The 20,127-nt window shown below is 35.5% G+C and overlaps 1 protein-coding gene across 1 annotated transcript in view; it reads left to right on the top strand.

The window, feature by feature from the left end:
- The first annotated feature begins 1,187 nt into the window (after positions 1 to 1,187).
- Positions 1,188 to 20,127, top strand: part of LOC123317745 — a 46,249-nt gene continuing 27,309 nt past the window's right edge. Inside the window, exons 1-6 of the mRNA XM_044904358.1 lie at positions 1,188 to 1,471; positions 4,908 to 5,140; positions 6,768 to 6,862; positions 9,361 to 9,946; positions 12,608 to 12,802; positions 18,538 to 18,758. Of these exons, the coding sequence (XP_044760293.1) occupies positions 1,248 to 1,471; positions 4,908 to 5,140; positions 6,768 to 6,862; positions 9,361 to 9,946; positions 12,608 to 12,802; positions 18,538 to 18,758 (1,554 nt within the window). The 5' untranslated portion in view covers positions 1,188 to 1,247. The remainder of the gene's footprint in view (positions 1,472 to 4,907; positions 5,141 to 6,767; positions 6,863 to 9,360; positions 9,947 to 12,607; positions 12,803 to 18,537; positions 18,759 to 20,127) is intronic.

Consider the following 20,127-nt stretch of genomic DNA (forward strand, 5'->3'; position numbering starts at 1 on the left):
TAGTTAGGAATTATGCAGCGTAAATATAAATATTAATAAATAAATAAAGAAAAACCATTCGAGGCGGATGGTCAAAGAATCAATGTCAAGTGCTATCGATGCTTTTGAAAATGGAATGGCAATTAAAAGAGCGAGTAGGAAGTTTTCAGTATCGCTAATTTCATTGAAACGAAGGACTAAAGAAATTAAGAAAATAGCTCGTGGTGCAGTGAAATATCTGGGAGTGAGAAAAACTGTTTCCACTAATGAACAAGAAACCAAGCTCGTGAGCCATATGAACATGACATGGAGCTTAGAAAGTATGGATCAATAAGAAGAGGAATTTCGTACTTTATTTTGTTATTTCAGAAAATGTTGAATATTTTAATGGATCTCAAATTAGCTTTTTTCGGTGGTGCTTTGAAACCACCACTTAGAATACATGTTCGTTTCAAATTTTTGTGATATTACACCTTATATGTTGATTTTTAGTTGTCTATTCACTTGATAATTTATTATGTTTTAATCCCAATAAAATTATTTTACAATCTTCTCAGATATTTAATTCACATACTTCATTCTTGAAATTATGGGAGCTAATTGAGAAAATGGGTTCAAGATGATCCCTGGGATCATCTTAACCATACCACAGGCATCACCTTAAACACCAGGGTGTATAAGATGATGTTGTAACGTTTTGGAAATTCGAGAATATTTCAAAAAATCTTTTGTGACCGACTATTTCGAGTAGGACTATAGAAAGATGGATACTTAGTTTTGCAAAATCGCATATTTCTGGAAATTTCTATGAATACGAATCCAGTTATTTGTCATGCATGAAATAAATTTTTGACGAACTCTATAGCTTCGTGCAACCAAATAATCTTTTCTTCATTTCACGCAGAACCGAAACATGTTTTAAATTTTCTTTGTTTAAAAATGACGCTCCAAGAAGAGGCAAAACATCTTATTACTATGATTAGATTTAAATCAGAATTTCACCCACTGGGTGAAAAGCTGTTTCGTAAGGTCTCGAAATGGAATTGGAGGAATCAGCGGACGGTAAGAATTACGGAAACTTCAAAGCCAAGTTTCTCAGAATTCTCTCCATTCGCTCAAAAACTAATAGAGGCAAGACGTATCAATTAATGAACATAGAAATTCCAATTCGTCCTTCGATAGACCTTTGGAACGTCACTCATGTGAGAAGTTGACAATTATTTTTTTGCGGACTGAATGATTATTTTTTGTCTGTTTTTTTTTTCATTATGTTCGAACAAGAAAAAGTGTACAGATGCTCAGAACATAAGGAATCGATATGTAGGCGAAAAACAAGTGAAGAGAGTGGTTTTGATCCGAGAAGTTTTTGTCACAATATTTGCGCCAAACCGAAGCACGTTTGTGGCAAGACAACCTGTGAAAAATTCATTTCCAAAGAAAAAGAGGGAAACAAAGTTGTGTGTATGCCAAAACCGGCATGCCATCTCATAAGGTGAGAATTTTCGATAAGTTGGAATTATACTAGCAAGGGCTTCGATGAGGTGTAGTTCAGATCATAGACGAATTGAACAGAGAATAGATAGCCCACTGAAAAAATACAGTGACTCTATCAAACACAGTGGCGACAATTGAAAATTTAGCAAGAATATGGCGGCTTAGAAGCACAGATTTCAATGCTATGATCTCTAATTCGGAATGCGGATTGGCTCACGTCACGTCACGTGACCAAATCCGCCATATTCTTGCTAAAACGATGAAAAACGAGACCACAATTGTCGCCACTGTCTCGTTAAGAGACAAACACAGTGGCGACAATTGGAAATTTGGCAAGAATATTGCTGCTTAGAAGCACAGATTTCAATGCTATGATCTCTAATTCGGAATGCGGATTGGCTCACGTCACGTCACGTGACCAAATCCGCCACATTCTTGCTAAAACGATGAAAAACGAAACCACAATTGTCGCCACTGTGTTTGATAGAGTCACTGTATCGAAAAACAAGCTTAAGCGCCATCCGTTTTTACGGTGAAGGTACTAATTTGATGTTGGATGATGGGTTATGCAGGGTGTTTCATGCCCAATGGTAAATGCAGGTCATCCAGGCCTTTCAGAAAATTTGCTTGTTTTGTATCCTAAGGCTATTAGGAGATACGGGGTGATCCATGAATATTGACCTAAATTTGCGATAGCCATAACTCTGGAATGCAAGGTTCGATTTCTATCAAACTATGTGGGTTTGTTCACTTCAGAATGCTCTTCCAAACGGTTCATGAAATACCAATATTTACAGGGCAGTACTCAGAATATCATGATTTTTCATTCAAGCCCCAAAATCTATATTTTTCACATCCCTTACAGAAATTTCATTATTGCCATGGAAAACTACATAAACCATTCTAACGAATTCAGTTTTCACTTTGCATGGCGCACTTGTCGCAAGGGAATAGGAACCGGACGAATTAATATTTTATGTCATTTTTTCGAAATACAGTCCTGTTTTTATTTCGTCGGTGATAATATTTATTGTCTTTTGCTGAGATTCTGAATTATTTTGAATTATGTTTCATTCTTCTTCATTTCAAACCCTCAGCACATACTGATTGTTCGTAAAAAAGTGTTTAAAGTATGCAAAGTCGAGCTGTGAATTATTCTGAAATTACATATTGAATTTAGATATAAATGATATAAAACCCTCTTGGAGAATGTAATCCGTAAATGTATTTGCTTCATAACACACATAAATATTAAAATTTATTCTTCCGAAAAACCTTAACCTTTTTATTTTATTTTTGTTATAAAACAACAATGAAGGAACCGAACGATTTCATGTTTTATGTCATTTATTCGAAATGCGGTCCCGTTTTTATTCCATTGGTGATATTATTCATTGTCTTCGGTCGAGAATTTGAATTTTTTTAAATTCTCTTTTTCATTTTAAACCCTCAGTTCCCTATGAGGGCGCGTGAAGAAGTGACAGACACTTCTGAATTCACGGAAGCATTTGCGGCAGTGGTTAGAAGAAACCTGTGCAGAAGTTAAACAAAATCCCGATATGATGAGAAGGGCAATAAATAATCTGATTTTAAGCGCTAGGAAATGTGTCGAGATAGAAGAACTCCATTTCGAGCATCTCTTATGATTGTACATTTTCATTGTTGAAGAAAAAATTTCAATACTTATGGGTGCTACTAAGCAAAGACACTTACGGATTCTATTTTCCAAGATGCATTTGTATCTAAATTCATTATGTAATTTCAAAAGAATTCACTTTGCATACTTTTAAACACTTTTTTTCGAATACTCAGTATGAGCTGAGGGTTGAATTGAAGAAGAGTTGAACATAATTTGAAATAATTCAGAATCGCGGCAAAGGACAATAAATATTATCACCAAAGGAATAAAAACAGGACCGCATATCGAAAAAAATGACATAAAATATGAATTCGTCCGGTTCCTATTCTCTTGTGACAAGTGTGCCATGCAAAGTGAAAATTGAATTTCTCAGAATAAATTATCTAGTTTCTCATGGCAATAACGAAATTTCTGTAATATAGATATTGGGGCATGAATGAAAAATCATGATACTCTCTGAGTACTGCCCTGAAAATATTGATATTTCATGAACCGTTTGGAAGAGTTTTCTGAAGTGAACAAACCCACATAATTTGATCGAAATCGAACCTTGCATTCCAGAGTTATAGCTATCGCAAATTTAGGTCAATATTCATGAATCAACCCGTATCTCCAAAACGAATAGCCTTAGGATACAAAACAAGCAAATTTTCTGAAAGGTCTGGATGACCTGCATTCACCATTGGGCTATGGCCAACGACTCATGAAACACCCTGTATAGCGCACATTGCAATTTTTTTTTCTAGTAATCCAGACAAACATTTTTGAAAAATTCACAAAGGAAAATCAGAGAGATATTCGCATTAGCTCTTGATTGCGAAATTGTTTTTAATGAAGCCACTATACTTTCTTGTAGTTTTTACCACTACCAGAAAAAAAATGTCTCTGAGCATTTCTCTGTCTCTTTACTCGATCATATTCCACTACGAATCCATTGCCACTATTTAACCTAAAACTCGAAACAAAGATTATAGAGTAGAAAGATAAGAAGCGCCCTCATATCTCTAGTAATAAAATCCGCCTACATTTTGTGCCACATTTGACAATGAGATGGCGCTAAAAACAACGTACTGTCAATACAGTAAAACTGCTTAATAACAGTTTTTCGTTTCATAATTGAAGGGCGCGAAATTCGAATTCTATGCCTTGTATTAAATTTCATTATCGATCCTTGTTTGGAATATTTGATATCAATGAAATACGCTGTCGGATGTGCTATTTTTTAATTTGCAATTCATAAAAAATTCACAAAAATTTAAAATTATGTTCAAGAAATAGAGCTTTGGATAGGACAAGAAAGTTTATACAAGACCTGTATATTAAAACTTGAGTATAGTTTCTTTATGCTATTTTCATGATTCCTTCATGAAATGGTTTCTTTATGACACAATGTTCAAATTGATTTATGAATGAACAGAAAAGTCAGAGCAGGTTTCAAAAAATTTTGACTGTCCAAGTGTCCAATCAACAATTTGGCAGTCACTCGATTCCCAAAAAGAAATCAATGAAACTTTTCCATTTCTGAATATTTTGAAACAGTAGCAATTGAGCAATTGAGAATCATTGAATGGACGTATAAAGGTCATTATTTCCCCTAAATGGGCCATTCATGCAAGGGATGCTTCCTGCATACATCAATTTACGTGCAGATTCATGACTTGAATAAGAAGTATTCAGATATACGGTACAGAACCCGATGGTTTGAAAAGAGTCGTATGTGTTTTTATTCGGAAAAATTATTTGATTGGTGGTTTGAAAAAATACAAATTCAGCTGTTTGTTCGATAATTTTTCAGACATTTTGGTCCTCCAGAGGAAAATCCAGCAAAAGCCAAATATGAAAGACAAGTGAAAGAAAAGGAGAGAAATGATAAGGACAACGTGATAAAGAAAGATAAAGATGTAAAATATGGCGAAGAAAGCATTGCAAAGCATGATGATTTCGAGAAAGGACATTCAAAAGAGGATGGCGGTGGTGGCTATGGGCATGAAAGTGATGCAATTTGTCCAGCAGAGGGAGAAGAAAGTGGTAATTGAGGTGTTTTACTTTGTCGAATATTTCATTCAATTTTAGACAAAGGCTATGATGTATTACATCATATGACTCGTTTTCGTATGAACCAAATGCTAGAAGAGAAACTTCCTTGATCTACACTCTACAGCATCAGCGCCTCGTGAATGAACCGAGGACTGTCAAAAAAAGAAAAGTGACATTTATTCGAAAATTGATTTTCTTTCAAAAAAGTATCAAAAATACATTTTATCGTCCAACAAAAACCAGCGTGGAAGTTAGAGAAAAACCCAACTGTTCCTTGTGAAGATCATCCCTCTCATAGATCGAATATAGTAGTAGTAGCCGACATGAGAGCTAGATTGCGTTCGCTAGTTCGCTAGAGGCTAGAGAAGCGGGAACCAGTGGAACTCTATTGTCCTTATTGAAACTCCAGATTCATCATTGCTGTATGCCGTTACCGAGAATACATCTACAAAAAGACTCAGAAACAAAACTACCCGTGCGATCAAACTTATAATTTCTTAGGTCGACTTGTGACTGTGTGCCTTCCTGTGGCTGATGAGACCCAACCGTGACCTACAAATTCTTCCACACTCCGGGCATAGATAGTCACCAGCCTGATCTGGCAGCCGCTGTATTCTTCTCGAATCTCCATTATTGCTGTGTACCAAAGACCTCCACTGTGATCTGTCTAACGTTAGTTGTTCCCATTGGCATTAACTGATTTCAGGGATTGATGCAGTATTTCATTGAACCGCTTATACTGGCCTCCTGGTTTCCGAGCTCCCTCTGTGAATTCGCCATACAGAGCTATTTTGGGGAGTCTTGTGTCTTGCATCCTCAGAATGTGGCCTCTCCATCTGAGTCTCAACTGTTATACAACTCTCGCGCTGCAAGACTTCTGCATTTGAAACTCTGTGGAACCATCTGATATGCATTATTTGTCTTAGACGACGTTGTTGCGTTTGTTCAAGCTGTTTTATGTTGCCTGTAGAGCGTCCAGCTTTGGCTTCCGTACAGAAGCGTTGGGAGGACCACTGCTTGATGAACAGTTGTGGTCTTCAGATATTCCCAGTCTGCCGGCAAAATTTTTCTTTCTCCTTTCTTTCTTAGGAGGACTGAGAACTTGCGCTTCAGTTTACGCTTACAATTCAATTCCTACGACTCTTCATTTTTCAGTTATTAAAAAAATGAGATTTTAACGATTGTCATACCTTCGGGGGTATTAGGATTCTCAGCTGTTTGAGGAAGGTTAGCCTCACTTGTCTCATCTGATGATCCACAATCACTTCATCAAACACATTGGCGCAAATAGGGTCTAAGCCTGACCCCCTCCGACATTTTCAGATTAATTTGAATCTTGAATGCTAAGAATTTTAATAAAATTTGCAATAAAAGGATTCAATCTGATCTTTCTAATATTGTGAGAACATAATAGATGAACCAGATGAATCTCACATAGACCAACAATAAATATATTACACGATTTACACTAACGAGAACTTCTTGATCAGGCAGATGAAGGTAACATGGTAAGACAACACAAATACATGTATATGTTTAAGATTCATTTGTGAGGAACTGAATAAACAATAGGGAAATGCAATCTCCTCAAGACTTAACAAAAAAATTTTTTTTTTAGCACAACATGACGTCAAGAATCTCTTGGAAAATTTGTCAAAAACCATCGATTCCGAGGGAATGGCAGCAATATATGCTCTTGCTGGCAGTGAAATCGTAAGAATTCGTATTTTTCTTTACATTTTCTGTCTTGAGTGTCAATACATTGTGTGTGTATTACATCTCCTTTTGGTATAACCTGAAAATACAACAAAATGTAATTTCGAATACCGTCAAACTGATGCAATGTTATTTCATAATTAACTTAATTCATTTATATATTTTTATATTTCTTCAAAACTCTACGTAATATTCATTACAATAAGTATTGACTTACGCATACGAATTCTATAAGGAGTGGATTGATTTGTTTGAAAGTGCTCTCTGCTCTTCTCATATGATTTAATAGTAATCTGTTAATTCTTTGAACTCACTGAAGCTCCAGAAATAAAACGAGATATTTTTTGAAATGAGACAATTGTCGAATGGATGTCTTATCTTGAGTCAAACTTTCCTCAGCACTGATTGCCTGACGTAAATCGGTTTACAATTTTTTTTATTCCAGTTGAAACCAAAACTAGAACTTTGCTCACGTTTTTCACTCATTCTCAAATAATTCATCAAATACTCATAATGAGATTGCTTCAGTTCGCAGAGCAAATGTATGAATGAATTTTGAAGTTCGGTATTCTGTGTCTAAACATAATTTTTAGATGCTGGTGAACCATTTACCAAACTGTCCAGTGAGCATTCCAGATTTTATTGTATTCAAATTATGAGCTGATTATAAAGATGCATTTTTCCACGTGTGATCTTACACCATGTGATTTTTTCTATGGCCTCATTTGAAGAATTCTCTTCTTCGAATTCCTATTTCTGATTTTCACTAATTGAAAGGCTGGAATATTTAAAAAAACTCATCATTTTAATCTTTTTTTAATCTGTCAGGAGATCTGACAAGTCTTAGGAGCAACTCTGAAGTCTGGTACTCATTCTAATGAAAATCATGTACCTAGTTCAGTTTCTCTTCTTAAGTTCTCGATTTTCATCAAGTATTGGGTAGATCAATTCAATACTTGTAGAGAATAAACATATTGAGATTTTTACTGTAAATAATTAATATAACTGAAATACGTTCTGCCTTCTATAAACAATTTAAAGTACAAAAAAAATATAATGCCTCGATTCATCCAAGATTAATGTGTTAGACGTATCCAACTATAAAATTCTTAACTTCGTTTATTACCAAGAATATTTCTTATAGCTTCTGGTTGTTTGGATTTTTGTAATCCAACTCGGTAAAAAAATGATTTTCACACGTTGGAATAAGCCATTATTATTGAAGGTTCTAGTAACTTTTCCTGAAAAAATACAAATTTTCAAACAAAATTAGTATTTACAGGATGAGTCTTTGACTCTTATGAATATTTTGAAAGTAGATTCTTGAGGACAAAACAAACACTTTTCTCCTTTACCATTTTCTCCGAATCAACTCGATTTAAAAGATACAGGCTGTGGAAAAACTGTAGAAAAATGTTTTTGTGAAAATGAAATGAATTTCGGAATATAGTTTTTCATTCATTAGATGAGTCTCTCTTGAACACAAGATATTACAAACGTCTTCCAGTTTTCTCATTACAACCATTAGGTACCATAAAAATACCAAAAATTAAAGAACCCAACTCTTGAAACTACGTTTGACGCTATCGAATATTTGAACGTTTTGTAAAATGAAAGTATTCTACATATTTTCTCGTATAATGCGCCGTTTTTGAGTTATTTGGTGTTCAAAAATTAAAAAGTATCTGTGAGATTTGACAAATTGGGTACTTTGGCCGAATGCAACTATTTTTAAAAGTTTGTAGTGTCACAGATTTTGCTGGTTATTCTGAAGGTTATTTTGTTTTTCCAGGGGTGGCACAGCTCATTATGTACACTTAAAATGACTAGGTATATCTTTTTATCAGGGCCAAATCGGAAAAATGGTTTAGAAAATAAGTGTTTCTATTGACCTCAAGAATCTACAGTTGAAATATTTCTACGAGTCAAAGACTCACCCTGCATACTTAGATTACTAATATCGTTAAGGTTTACGTATTTCCATTCTGGAAATATTTAATATACCTAAAGTGCTTCAAAGAAATCATTACGTTCAGTTACAGAACACTATACTTCAAAATTCCATAGCCCTCTTACGACGAATTTTTTTGAACACACTTGAGATAACATTCTTTTCTAATATTAATTAATGAGGTAAACTATTTTTATACAATTTCAAAATGAAACAATTACGTTGTAGCTGAGCGTTTCTTTCAAATATCGAAGCATCCCTTCTTTTTATTATTATGTTTTAGAATATTGATTGAATACTTATTATTTTGCCGGAAAATTATTTGAATCTATAAAAATACGCAGTTCTTCTCCTGAAAGCTGAAAGAACTGATTATTTACATATTCCTTTTCAGGAATACCAGACGGATTTCGTATGCACATTTAATTTTTTCAGTCAATATCGCTTCACTTCCAGTTTTGGCATCTGTCAAGATGATAGATCATTTTTTCATTTTGTGTTGAATGTGTTATGATTCGGGATAAATCCTTTTTCTTTCGAACAGTGTCCTTGCTGCGAATGCAAGATATGCGAGTGCAAGCTGCGAAACGTAAATTCTAAAACTCTACTTGATGGAAAAAAACGAGCTCTCATTAAACAGAAATTGATAAAACGTGGAAATAAAAAAGATTTAGGGGATCTAGAAGATTTAGTAGATATGGATGATTCGGATGATCAGGAAAACTCAGGAGATTTGGAAGACGTAGGAGATTTGGAAGACGTAGGAGATTTGGAAGACTCAGGAGATTTAGGTGACCTGAGCGATACCGAGAGATTGAAAAAATTGGAAGATATGAAAAATATGGGAGATATAAAAAATGAAGGAGATCTGAAAAATAAAAAAAGAGATCTGAAAAATAAAGGAGATCTGAAAAATAAAGGGGAATCGAAAAATTTGGGAGATCTGGAAAAATCGGGAGACCTGCAAAATAAAGGAGAGGTGAAAAATTTGGAAGATCTAAAAAATTTGGGAGATCCGGAAAATTTCGAGGAGTTGCTGAAGAATTTAGAAAATATGGATAATGAGGAGGACTTGATGAAGAATTTTGGTGATTTGGAAAATTTGGGAGACTTAGGGAACTTGAAAGAAGGTCAGTAGATATTTTAAAGTTTGATAATGAATCATAAATGAATGATGATATCCTTATAAATATTCATTACACCGTTTCATTTAACGCATATTTATAAAGGGCGTATTTAAAGATGATGCTTTTTTCGACAGAGGGTAGACCTGGTCAAAATAAAGCTTTTCACCAAAAATCACCTATATAAAACTTTCAACATAACTAACTAATGCGTACGAAGGCGTACAAGGGCCAAGGAATTATTTTATTTTCAATTCCGACTTATAACTCGGGATCTCGAGATCCGGACTTATAAGTCGGGATCTCGAGATCCCGAGATATCCTAAGTCGGGATTATAACCTCTATTCTTCGAATTCAACTTAGTCGTTATTGAATTCAACTTTGTCGTGTTCGAGGTGCAATCAATATAATCATTACCTAACTATCCTACGGTAAATTTAATTGGACTCAAAATGTACAGGTGTTTATGTAAAATCATCAAGTTGGAAACATCGAATTATTCTAAACTCAAGATTTTCAAATTACAACCTATTATATATTTTAAAAAATAAGTCGATTCTACTTAGAAAAAAGACAAAGCTAAAATAAAAGTACCTACATAAGGCAAAATTATGAAAAATTGAAAGTGCGAAAGAATTTCTTGAGAAAATCTTTTCAGCAGAAATATACAGAAAAGTGTGACTTTTTTTCATAGGAATCCAAATAACTCATAAACCTTTGAGTTTTTACCCAGGGGTTATATATTGTTGAAACTCCTACATCATATCATCTACGATGCGAAGATATACAGGCTGTTTCTAAATTAGAAGTGAACCTGAGAGGGCGTGTTAGTATGACTCATTTGCTGTCGTTTGAGCCATATTTAACGTCTATTAGTCCATTGCGGTGATTCACCCTGTATAAGTGTAAACCTTGAGTATTTAAATTCAATGGTGTATACTAAAATTTTTTTCAGTACACGTCCTCAGAATATTTTTTTTTGAGAGGAAGGCTTTATAGGAAGTTTAGAATTGATTTAAGTTCAATGAATGGATTTAATTGAAAATTTGTAATAAATTCTGGTCCAAACCCATTCCGCTATTACATTTTTCCTCAAAGAGTTCATCTATATGGCGTAGCTTTAAATATTTGGCTATTATTCGGATGACAAAATCTCATATAGATGATAAAGAAAACAAGCTTGAATTTGAGGGTAATTGAAAACCCCTTTCTTCTTGAATTTATTACTTACAGAATATAACACATATATATCTTTTTAGTTTATTTGAATAAAACATTTGTTATTGAAACAGAATACACACATATTTCTGTTGTTTTTAATTCACCTGAATCTTACAAAAACCTACATGATGTTATAACTCTTCTATTTCAAAAAGGTTAATCCAGAATTGTGAATTATGCTTCCGGAGTATGGACCACCATGCTAGAATTTCCTTATGCTCGAATCCTAGCGAATAATATCGCTGCACTAATTGTTCAGTTCTTTTCTCCTAGAATCGAATATACATAATTCAATATGACTATTCATTTAGAGATAGCAAAAAAACTTACCTCTGACATGTCATTCATTTTCACTGCAAAAAGTTGAAAAAGTTATTCCCGATTTAAATTTACCGTAGGATAGTTAGGTAATGATTATATTGATTGCACCTCGAACACGACAAAGTTGAATTCGACAACGACTAAGTTGAATTCGAAAAATAGAGTTTATAATCCCGGCTTATATCTCGGGATCTCGAGATCCCGACTTATAACTCAGGATCTCGAGATCCCGAGTTATAAGTCGGGATTGAAAATAAAATAATTCCTTGGCCCTTCTACGCCTTCGTAAATGCGACCCTAGATCCTTTGTTATCTTTTTCATAGCAAAGCAATGAAAAAAAACTTATCCCAACCATATGGTTCCGTTTAAGATATTGGCCTATTTGGTTTTTACGTGGGATGAAAATGGAAACTTAGGATTGCCGAATTTTATGAAATAGCTCATTTCGATACCAACACAGAAAAATACTTAGCACCAAGTGTAAAAAAAAAGAATATTGATTCGAAATGCCACCAATAAAATTGGTCTGAATTATTCACAATGGTCATCACAATATTCTCCTTGTTCGAACCCTCCAACAATCGTCGTGAAATGGGGTGAGAAATAGGGTAGGTAACAATAATAGCACTTTGTCAACATAAGCACTTTCAATAAACTGTCCCAATTTTCTACTCTTTTTTCACCCCAAATAGCACGATATAACAATTTCTTCAAGTGACCTGATGCAACTAATCGCATAGGCTCACATGTACTGAACCATTCATTGTCCAGCCAACATGTTTATGTTTTGTTTCCTTTTTGGCATGGCGGAGTCACCTTCGATAGTCCCGTACATGAAATTTAACGACATTTTGTCGAAATTCTAGGGCTTGTATCTCAGCCATCTTGAGTATTTTATATAGACAATTTTTAGTGAAATGATTTATTTTGATTACTTCTACTTTCTGTCAAAAAAACAACATTTTTGAAAATACCCTGTATATGTAGTTCCAAAACAAAAAATGGACGTCTTTTCAGAGTTGATAATACTTCTCTCTCACATGACACTTTAGAAAACTAGATTTCAGTACATTTACATTTGCAATTCATGTGATTCCTTGATCGAAATAAGAAAACTTCCTAGATCAAAAACGAAAAATTCACGAATTGAAGAAGAAAAAGGCTGAACAGTTTGGGTATTCTTTCGATTACTTTTATCAGCCAGATTTGGAAGCCTTCGAAGCTGAAAGACGTAGCAAGCAAGAGAAAGAGAGGCAGGAGGAAATAGAGCGAGAAAGATTGGCGGAACAACAAGCGGAAGAGGAAAAACAAAGAAAAGGTGGGTACATTTACAATAAACTAGTTTGCATGTACAGGATTGGCATATTTCGATATTTTAGTACAACAGCTTTTAAACCAGAAAACACAATATCTGATACCCGATTCTCGTTCTCTTCTGAGAGACTAAGAATTGAAAAAATGGCGATATCGAAATAAATTTCTTTCTTCACTAATACTGATGATAGAGCTAGAGTATACTCCATTCACTTTTGAGCACTCGGTTTGCCATGAATTTTGACACATTTCACTCTGAATAGTACAAAAATGTGGGGTTATGAAGCTTGTCAAAACATTTTTGGCTTTTAAATCAACGCTATATTGCCCGTTCTACGTGAAAGTTTCTGTTATTACGTATTTTATCACAATGTCGAATCTCTTCGGAAAATATGTTACGAACACAATTAAAGTTTATAGAAACTGATTGAAGGCTTGCCAAATCCAGTTATTTGCATGGAAAATACAAGAGATCAGTATAATATCATAATATACACTAGCTTGAGGAGAGTTAATGTTGGTTATCTTCTTTGGCTACAGTTTGAATACGTTACATCAGTAGTAGATTTCAAAAATATTAACCCGAAGATGAAATGCATATGATGCTGTGGTTGGGAATGGGTATTTCCCGAAGCAATTAACAATTACAAGAATGTTAAATTCTTCCACAAAAATCATCTTGCATCAATATAAGTAAAAGGAATTAAAGGAAGTTTCAAGTCAAGATGAACTTCAGCTTTGAACAAAAATTTCACATGAATAAACAATTAACAGGACAACTGGCGCATATTTGTGGCTATACATTGATATAATAATAATAATAAGGTTTTTATTGATACCTTAAGACATTTACAATGTATAGGACAAGTCAAATGAAAAATGAGAAAATCAATTTTCGGGAACTTATTCTACGATGACATTCATCGAAAATCCTGTAGTAAACTTTTCGCATCAATTCACTCAAACATAAAATTCTCAAATGCCACCACTTTTTTGGGTCTCCCAAGGAAATTCTTTGTCATCTTCTTCATTCACAATCTTTATGAGTGTGGAAATATTCAGCTGAAATGTGGGTCGTTCAGATTCAGATGAAACATTATCGTGGATTTTAGAATATCAGGGTATAACAAATCCAATGAGCGGACCTGAATTCTAAATAGCATTTCCTGAAACCCTGTCTCTTTTTTCAATCACTTTCGGCATTTTCGTAATAAAAATTGATATTAGTTGTGGCAAAGGCGTTATGACGTTAACGACATTTCATGAGTGCCAACCTTACTCCGTTCTAGTTACAGAAAATTATTTCATGGCCTACCGACTGCTAAAATAAATGTGAATGGAGTATACCTGCAGGTACTTTTTTATGTAGAATCCAGTGGCGTGCTCGCCCTTTGAGCGGGATTTTTAATTACCAAGCTATGACCCAAAGTTATGTTTTTTCAAATGGGAACACCAGATTTCTGTGTAATTTTTTGAAAGCTTAATTTTCACTGATTTCAAAAATGTAAAATTTCGTATGGTTTGTATCAATATAAATAATAGAAAATGGTCAGAAAACGTTTTCCTCGATATTTCTATGGTTTCAACTTTTGATGAGCATAGAAAGTGTGTATTAGCTCTCATTTTTCATTGAAAACCATTTCGCAATCAACAGCTAATGCCAATCTTTCTCTGATTTTCCTTTGGTTTTTTTTCAAAGATGCTTGTCTGCAATACTACAAGAAAATTTGAAATGTGCGCTGTACAACTGAAGCTTGTTTCTCGAGTGGACTATTCTGTGTTCAATTAGTCGTCTATGACTCACACCACTCTATTATACCTACCTACAAATGGAATCATTCTTTATTCACCTAGCATTTTCAATTTATGAGTTTATACAAATCAGGTTATGAGTATACGGAACACGTTTTGGATAACCGCTCTGAACAAATGAACACAACTATATCCCTTGTACCCAGTAAATTAGTTTTCTTACGGAGAAATATCTGGTATGGGTGAATAATGAATTTTCCCATTAGCAGAGGGAGAGAAGCTGAGTGGATGGGAAGTTTAAGTACCCCTTTTAGGCGGAAGTTGGTGATTTATTTTTCTCCCGGCACAACTAGTTTTGTTTCCGGAAAACTTCGCAGTGACAACGAGGTCTGCATCGACGCCCCTAGGAATACGAGTTAAGAGTTAGTGTAACTTCAATGACGAAAGATAATCTTTTCGTTACGATTTTGGTTTATCTTTGTCCAAATCAAATACGAACAAGAATTTTCCAGAGAAACGTTTTTTCTTTTCCCATGCAGAGTTTAACACTCTTATGCCCGTTTTCACCAACGATCTCTAAATTTAAAGGAATACCTAAGCCCATTTAAGTGACTCTTAGCTACAATTTCGTTTTCACCAACGTTTAGGGGACTCTTAAAAGCTTAGGGACATTGTAAATTATAAAGGCCTGAAAGTCGACCCCTTATCGAATCCCTGATAAAGTGACAGCGGATTTTGACATATCTACGATTTGCAAAAAGAAATTTTTTGATAATTAGATGAGAACCTACTTCGATAAGAAGCTACTTCGGAATCCTAATCATCAAATTTGACGGTTTTTTTTTTCTTTTTGATGTAGCAGGGGGAAAATCTGCAAGACAGACGAACACACCCTCTCCTGAGGGGGAACAGTGCTCTCTGAGCTCGAGACCCACTTAAAACCCTTAACTGCTTCTTCATAGGTTCCGGGCATTTTGCCTATTAACCAATTGACTCTTATGGTGACTATCAACACGATCATAGTCGTGTTGATAGTTGTATGCTGCCTATATCTTTTATAGGTTAAGCTCTTCTTTGGTTACATTTAAATCCTTAACTGATCTCTCGGTCTTCGGTGGTAGGTTCTTGACCTTCTAGCTTCTTCTGTTGGATCGTAATCGACTAATCTTCGTAGTTCCTCATTTTGATGTTGTTTGGCTTTGTCGAATATCCTTTCCGCCTTTCTCTTTATAAATTCTGTAACTGGTTCCCATTCCAAGTCCTTGTAGATTTGTTTGTTCCTAACAAACCAGGGTACATCCACGGCCGTCTAAAGACGGGTTTAGCGAAGCCCCATGCCGCTGATCCATATGTGAGTTGTGGTCGCGCGATAGTTTTAATCATCGTCAACTTGATGTTCTTATTTATATGACTTCTTCTGCCTATGAGTGGATAAAGTCTCCTCATTGCGGCTTTTGTTTTATCCAATGCACATTTGATGTGGTTTTTCCATGTTAGTCCTATGTCAAGCTTCACTCCTAGGTATGTTGCTTCATTTTTCCATTCAACCTCTTCTCCATCAACTTCAAGGTTTTCTTCCATCCTCAATCTTCTCTTTTGCAATAATATTGCTTGAGTCTTTCTTCCATTGATTTGGATTTTCCATTTGATGCACCATTTGAGTAATTCATCTATGGTTTCCTGCAGTCTCTGGTCTATGATCTCTGGGCGTCGATGTCTGAACGCTATTCCTATGTCATCTGCGTACAAGGTGAGCATAATTCTAGCATTCTTCGGGATATCATGAACTTGTATTACGTAAAGCAGAGGTCCACGTACCCATCCTTGAGGCACTCCCGCTTCCAATTGTCTGATTTGAGAGTTTGCTCCATCTATCTTCACATAAAAGTTTCTATTCCTCAGATAGTTCCTTATAATCTTGCATAGCTTGGTCGAATATCCTGCATTTTTCATCTTGTAGATTACGCCTTCGTGCCATACTCTATCGAAAGCTCTCTCGATATCCATCAGAACTAATCCTGTGGCCTGTTTGGTCTGCATTCCTTCGGTGACGTATTCTATGAGCCGTAACAAATGGAGTTCAGTCGAATGTTCTCGTGGAAATCCATTTCGACATTTCTGTTTCCTCATTCAGCCTTTTAGCGATAACCCTCTCGACGATTTTTCCTAGTGCTGATAGTAGGCTGATTGGTCTATAATTTTGAGGAAATTTCCGTTCCTTTCCAGGCTTGTTGAAAACTATCATTTCTGCAGTTTTCCATCTCTTTGGGTAGTATTCGGTCCTCATCACTCCGTTTGTTATATTCGTCAAGGCTGCTATTCCTTTTCTAGGCAATTTCTTCAACATATTATTCGTTATCCTATCTTCTCCCGGCGCTTTCCTGTTTTTCAATTTCATTATGATCTCTTTGATCTCTGTTGGTGAAGCCGGTTTTGTTGACGGATTTGGGATTTGTGCATTTATTTGTGGACACGATGACGTTAGACTGAACTAAAAATTGTGTTGAATATATACTCCATTCACTTTTATTTTAGCACTCGGTTGATCATGGAAATTTGACACATTTCTCTCTGTATAGTACGAAAATGTGGGGTTATGACGCTTGTCAAAAAAATTTTGGGTTTTAAAACAGCGCTATGTTGTCCGTTCTACGTAAAAGACTCAGTAATTACATATTTCATCACAATGTCGAATCACTCCGAAGAAAATGGAATCGAAAAATATAAACTGAAGTTCATGCAAACTCATTGAAGGCATACCAAATCCAGTTATTTGCATGGAAAATACAAGAGATCAGTATAATACCATAATATGCACTAGTTTGAGGAGAGTTAATGTTAATTTTCTTTGGCTGAAGTTTGAATGCGTTTCATCAGTTGTCGATTCCAAAAATATCAATCCGAAGATGAAATGCATATGATGCAGTGGTTGTTAATGGGTATCTCACAAAGGAATTAACAGATAATTACAAGAATGTTAAATTCTTCAACAAAACTCATCTTGTATCAATTGAAATAAAAGGAATTAGAGGAAGTTTCAAGTCAAGAGGAACTTCACCTTTGAAAAAAAAATTTACATCAATTAAAAATTAACAGGACAACTGGCTCGTATTTGTATTTGTGGCGCTTTCGGCATTTTCGTGATAAAATTGATATAACTGGGAACGGCGTCTTGACATTAACGACATTTCATGAGTGCCAACCTTACTCTGTTCTGATTACAAAAACTTGAGAAAATTGAGAACTTTCAAGAGTAGAAATCGCTCAAATACCATACAACATAACTTGTTCTCAGGTATGAATAGAAAGCAGTTGTGTTGAAATTGTGTGAAATATTTTTAACAATGAAAGTTTATGAAAAAATGTCGTCATGTTAGATTTTGGTGATTCTTTATATCACAAGTAGCCAAATTTCGTAGCTACCAGCTCATAGGCATACCCTAGCTAAGTATTCCTTAACAAGGTGTACTTTTGTATGGTGAAAACGAATTTTTGTTTAGGGGAGATTTAGGTACTCCCTAAAGCTAGGGAATACTCAGATAGGAGGTCGTTTAGGGATCGTACTTACTTTTTTTTATTGGTTATTGTTGAGCATTCACTGAAATAATGGTGCTTTCAAATGGCTCATTTTAATATAAAGAATTTTTAAATAATTTCACAAATTTTTTGTATTTCAGAACTTTGCAACTCTCTAAACAAGAGATGCATAACCGCAAATGCATATATATTTGAGATCAGGAGAAAAATACCTACATAAAGACAGAAAATATACATGGTGTCCTATTTGAAAAACAAAAGTTTCATTCAATATGTTATTTACCCTGTATATAATTACATTGGCGAGATCATTTCGAGCAAATTTAATTTGATTTTGTATTTTTTCGTAACAGAATTGAAGGGGGGGCATATTTAATTGAAATTGGGTTGTGTGAAGGTATCAAATGCAGTATATTAATTAAGGAGTATATTTATTTCATGATAATCCAGAAGCAGTAGCAAAAGCAGAAGCAGAAGCTCTGAAGCAAGCTTCGACCAAGGAAGAAGGAGTTCAAGCAGAGCCCGATACACAGGAACGGACAAGCCAATTTTATGGAAAAGAGCAGATGCAAGACCTGATTGATAAACATGATGAGATTCCAAACATAAAAGATAAAATTGACGAATGGGAAGAAAAATCAGACCGGGTTCCTTCGTGGACGGAATATAAGGTAATTCATCAAATATATTATCGTATTTACACCTGAATTCAAATCAGGCCAACCTTAATAACTAGTTACCACAGATTAACTTAAAAATATAGATAAATCACTCTACAGTGACTCTAACGAGACAGTGGCGACAATTGTAGTCTCATTTTTCATCGTTTCAGCAAGAATATGGCGGATTTTGTCACGTGACGTGACGTGAGCCAATCCGCATTCCGAATTAGAGATCATAGCATTGAAATCTGTGATCTCTAATTCGGAATGCGGATTGGCTCACGTCACGTCACGATCATAGCATTGAAATCTGTTACAAAGCGCTAGGTGACGATGAAATATTTCCAGCTCTACTTCAGCACGGACTGGAATGCTTAATGTCATACCTCATTAGGCTCTTCAGATCCAGTTTGGCATGGAATTTTATACCATCCAACTGGAGGAAGGTCAAAGTCGTTTATATTCCCAAGGCGGGAAAAACAGACTCACAGCCTAAATCATTCCGACCGATCAGTTTAATTTCGTTCGTGATGAAAACTCTTGAAAAGATACTAGACGAGCACGTCAGAGAGGTGATTCTACGGAAGCATCCCCTGAGTGCTCATCAGTATGCCTACCAGAAAGGCAAATCCACAGATCTTGCCCTCAATAATCTTGTCGGCAGGATCAATGAATCTCTCAACTCCAGGGAGATTTCAGTGGCTGCCTTTCTGGACATTGAGGGAGCCTTTAATGCTGCCCTCACTGAATCTCTAGTGAGGGCTGCCAAGGTTAGAGGTGTCCCTCCTACCATATCGAATTGGATCAGCACAATGCTGAGCTCCAGAAACATCATAACCACGCTTTGTGGCGAAGCACTTAGATTCAAAGCAGGCAGAGGTTGTCCGCAAGGAGGTGTACTATCACCCCTTCTCTGGTCACTTCTGGTTGATGATCTAATTGCAATTATCAGCTCGCTTGACGTATATGTTCAGGCTTACGCTGACGACATAGTTGTTTTACTGGCGGGCAATGACGATGTAACCATCTCAGATGCTCTTCAGGAAACACTAACAGTAATTCAGGGTTGGTGTGATGGGAAGCAGTTAGGGGTGAACCCCTCCAAGACCCTGATTGTCCCCTTTACCAGGAGAAGGAAATTTTAAATCTTTCCTCCAACTCTCTATGGTAAGACCATTCCACTCGTAGAGGAGGCCAAATATCTAGGCATTACCCTGGATAGGAAGCTTCTATGGAACTCCCATGTGGAAAAAGTCGTCCACAAAGCCAGGCACTCCCTATGGGCCTGCCAAAGGATCTGTGGAAGGACATGGGGGATAGCGCCTAAGCAGCTCCGCTGGCTATACGTCACGGTGATCAGACCATTGATCACCTATGG

This window comes from Coccinella septempunctata, chromosome 1 (genome assembly GCF_907165205.1).
Source record: "Coccinella septempunctata chromosome 1, icCocSept1.1, whole genome shotgun sequence".
Taxonomy (NCBI): domain Eukaryota; kingdom Metazoa; phylum Arthropoda; class Insecta; order Coleoptera; family Coccinellidae; genus Coccinella; species Coccinella septempunctata.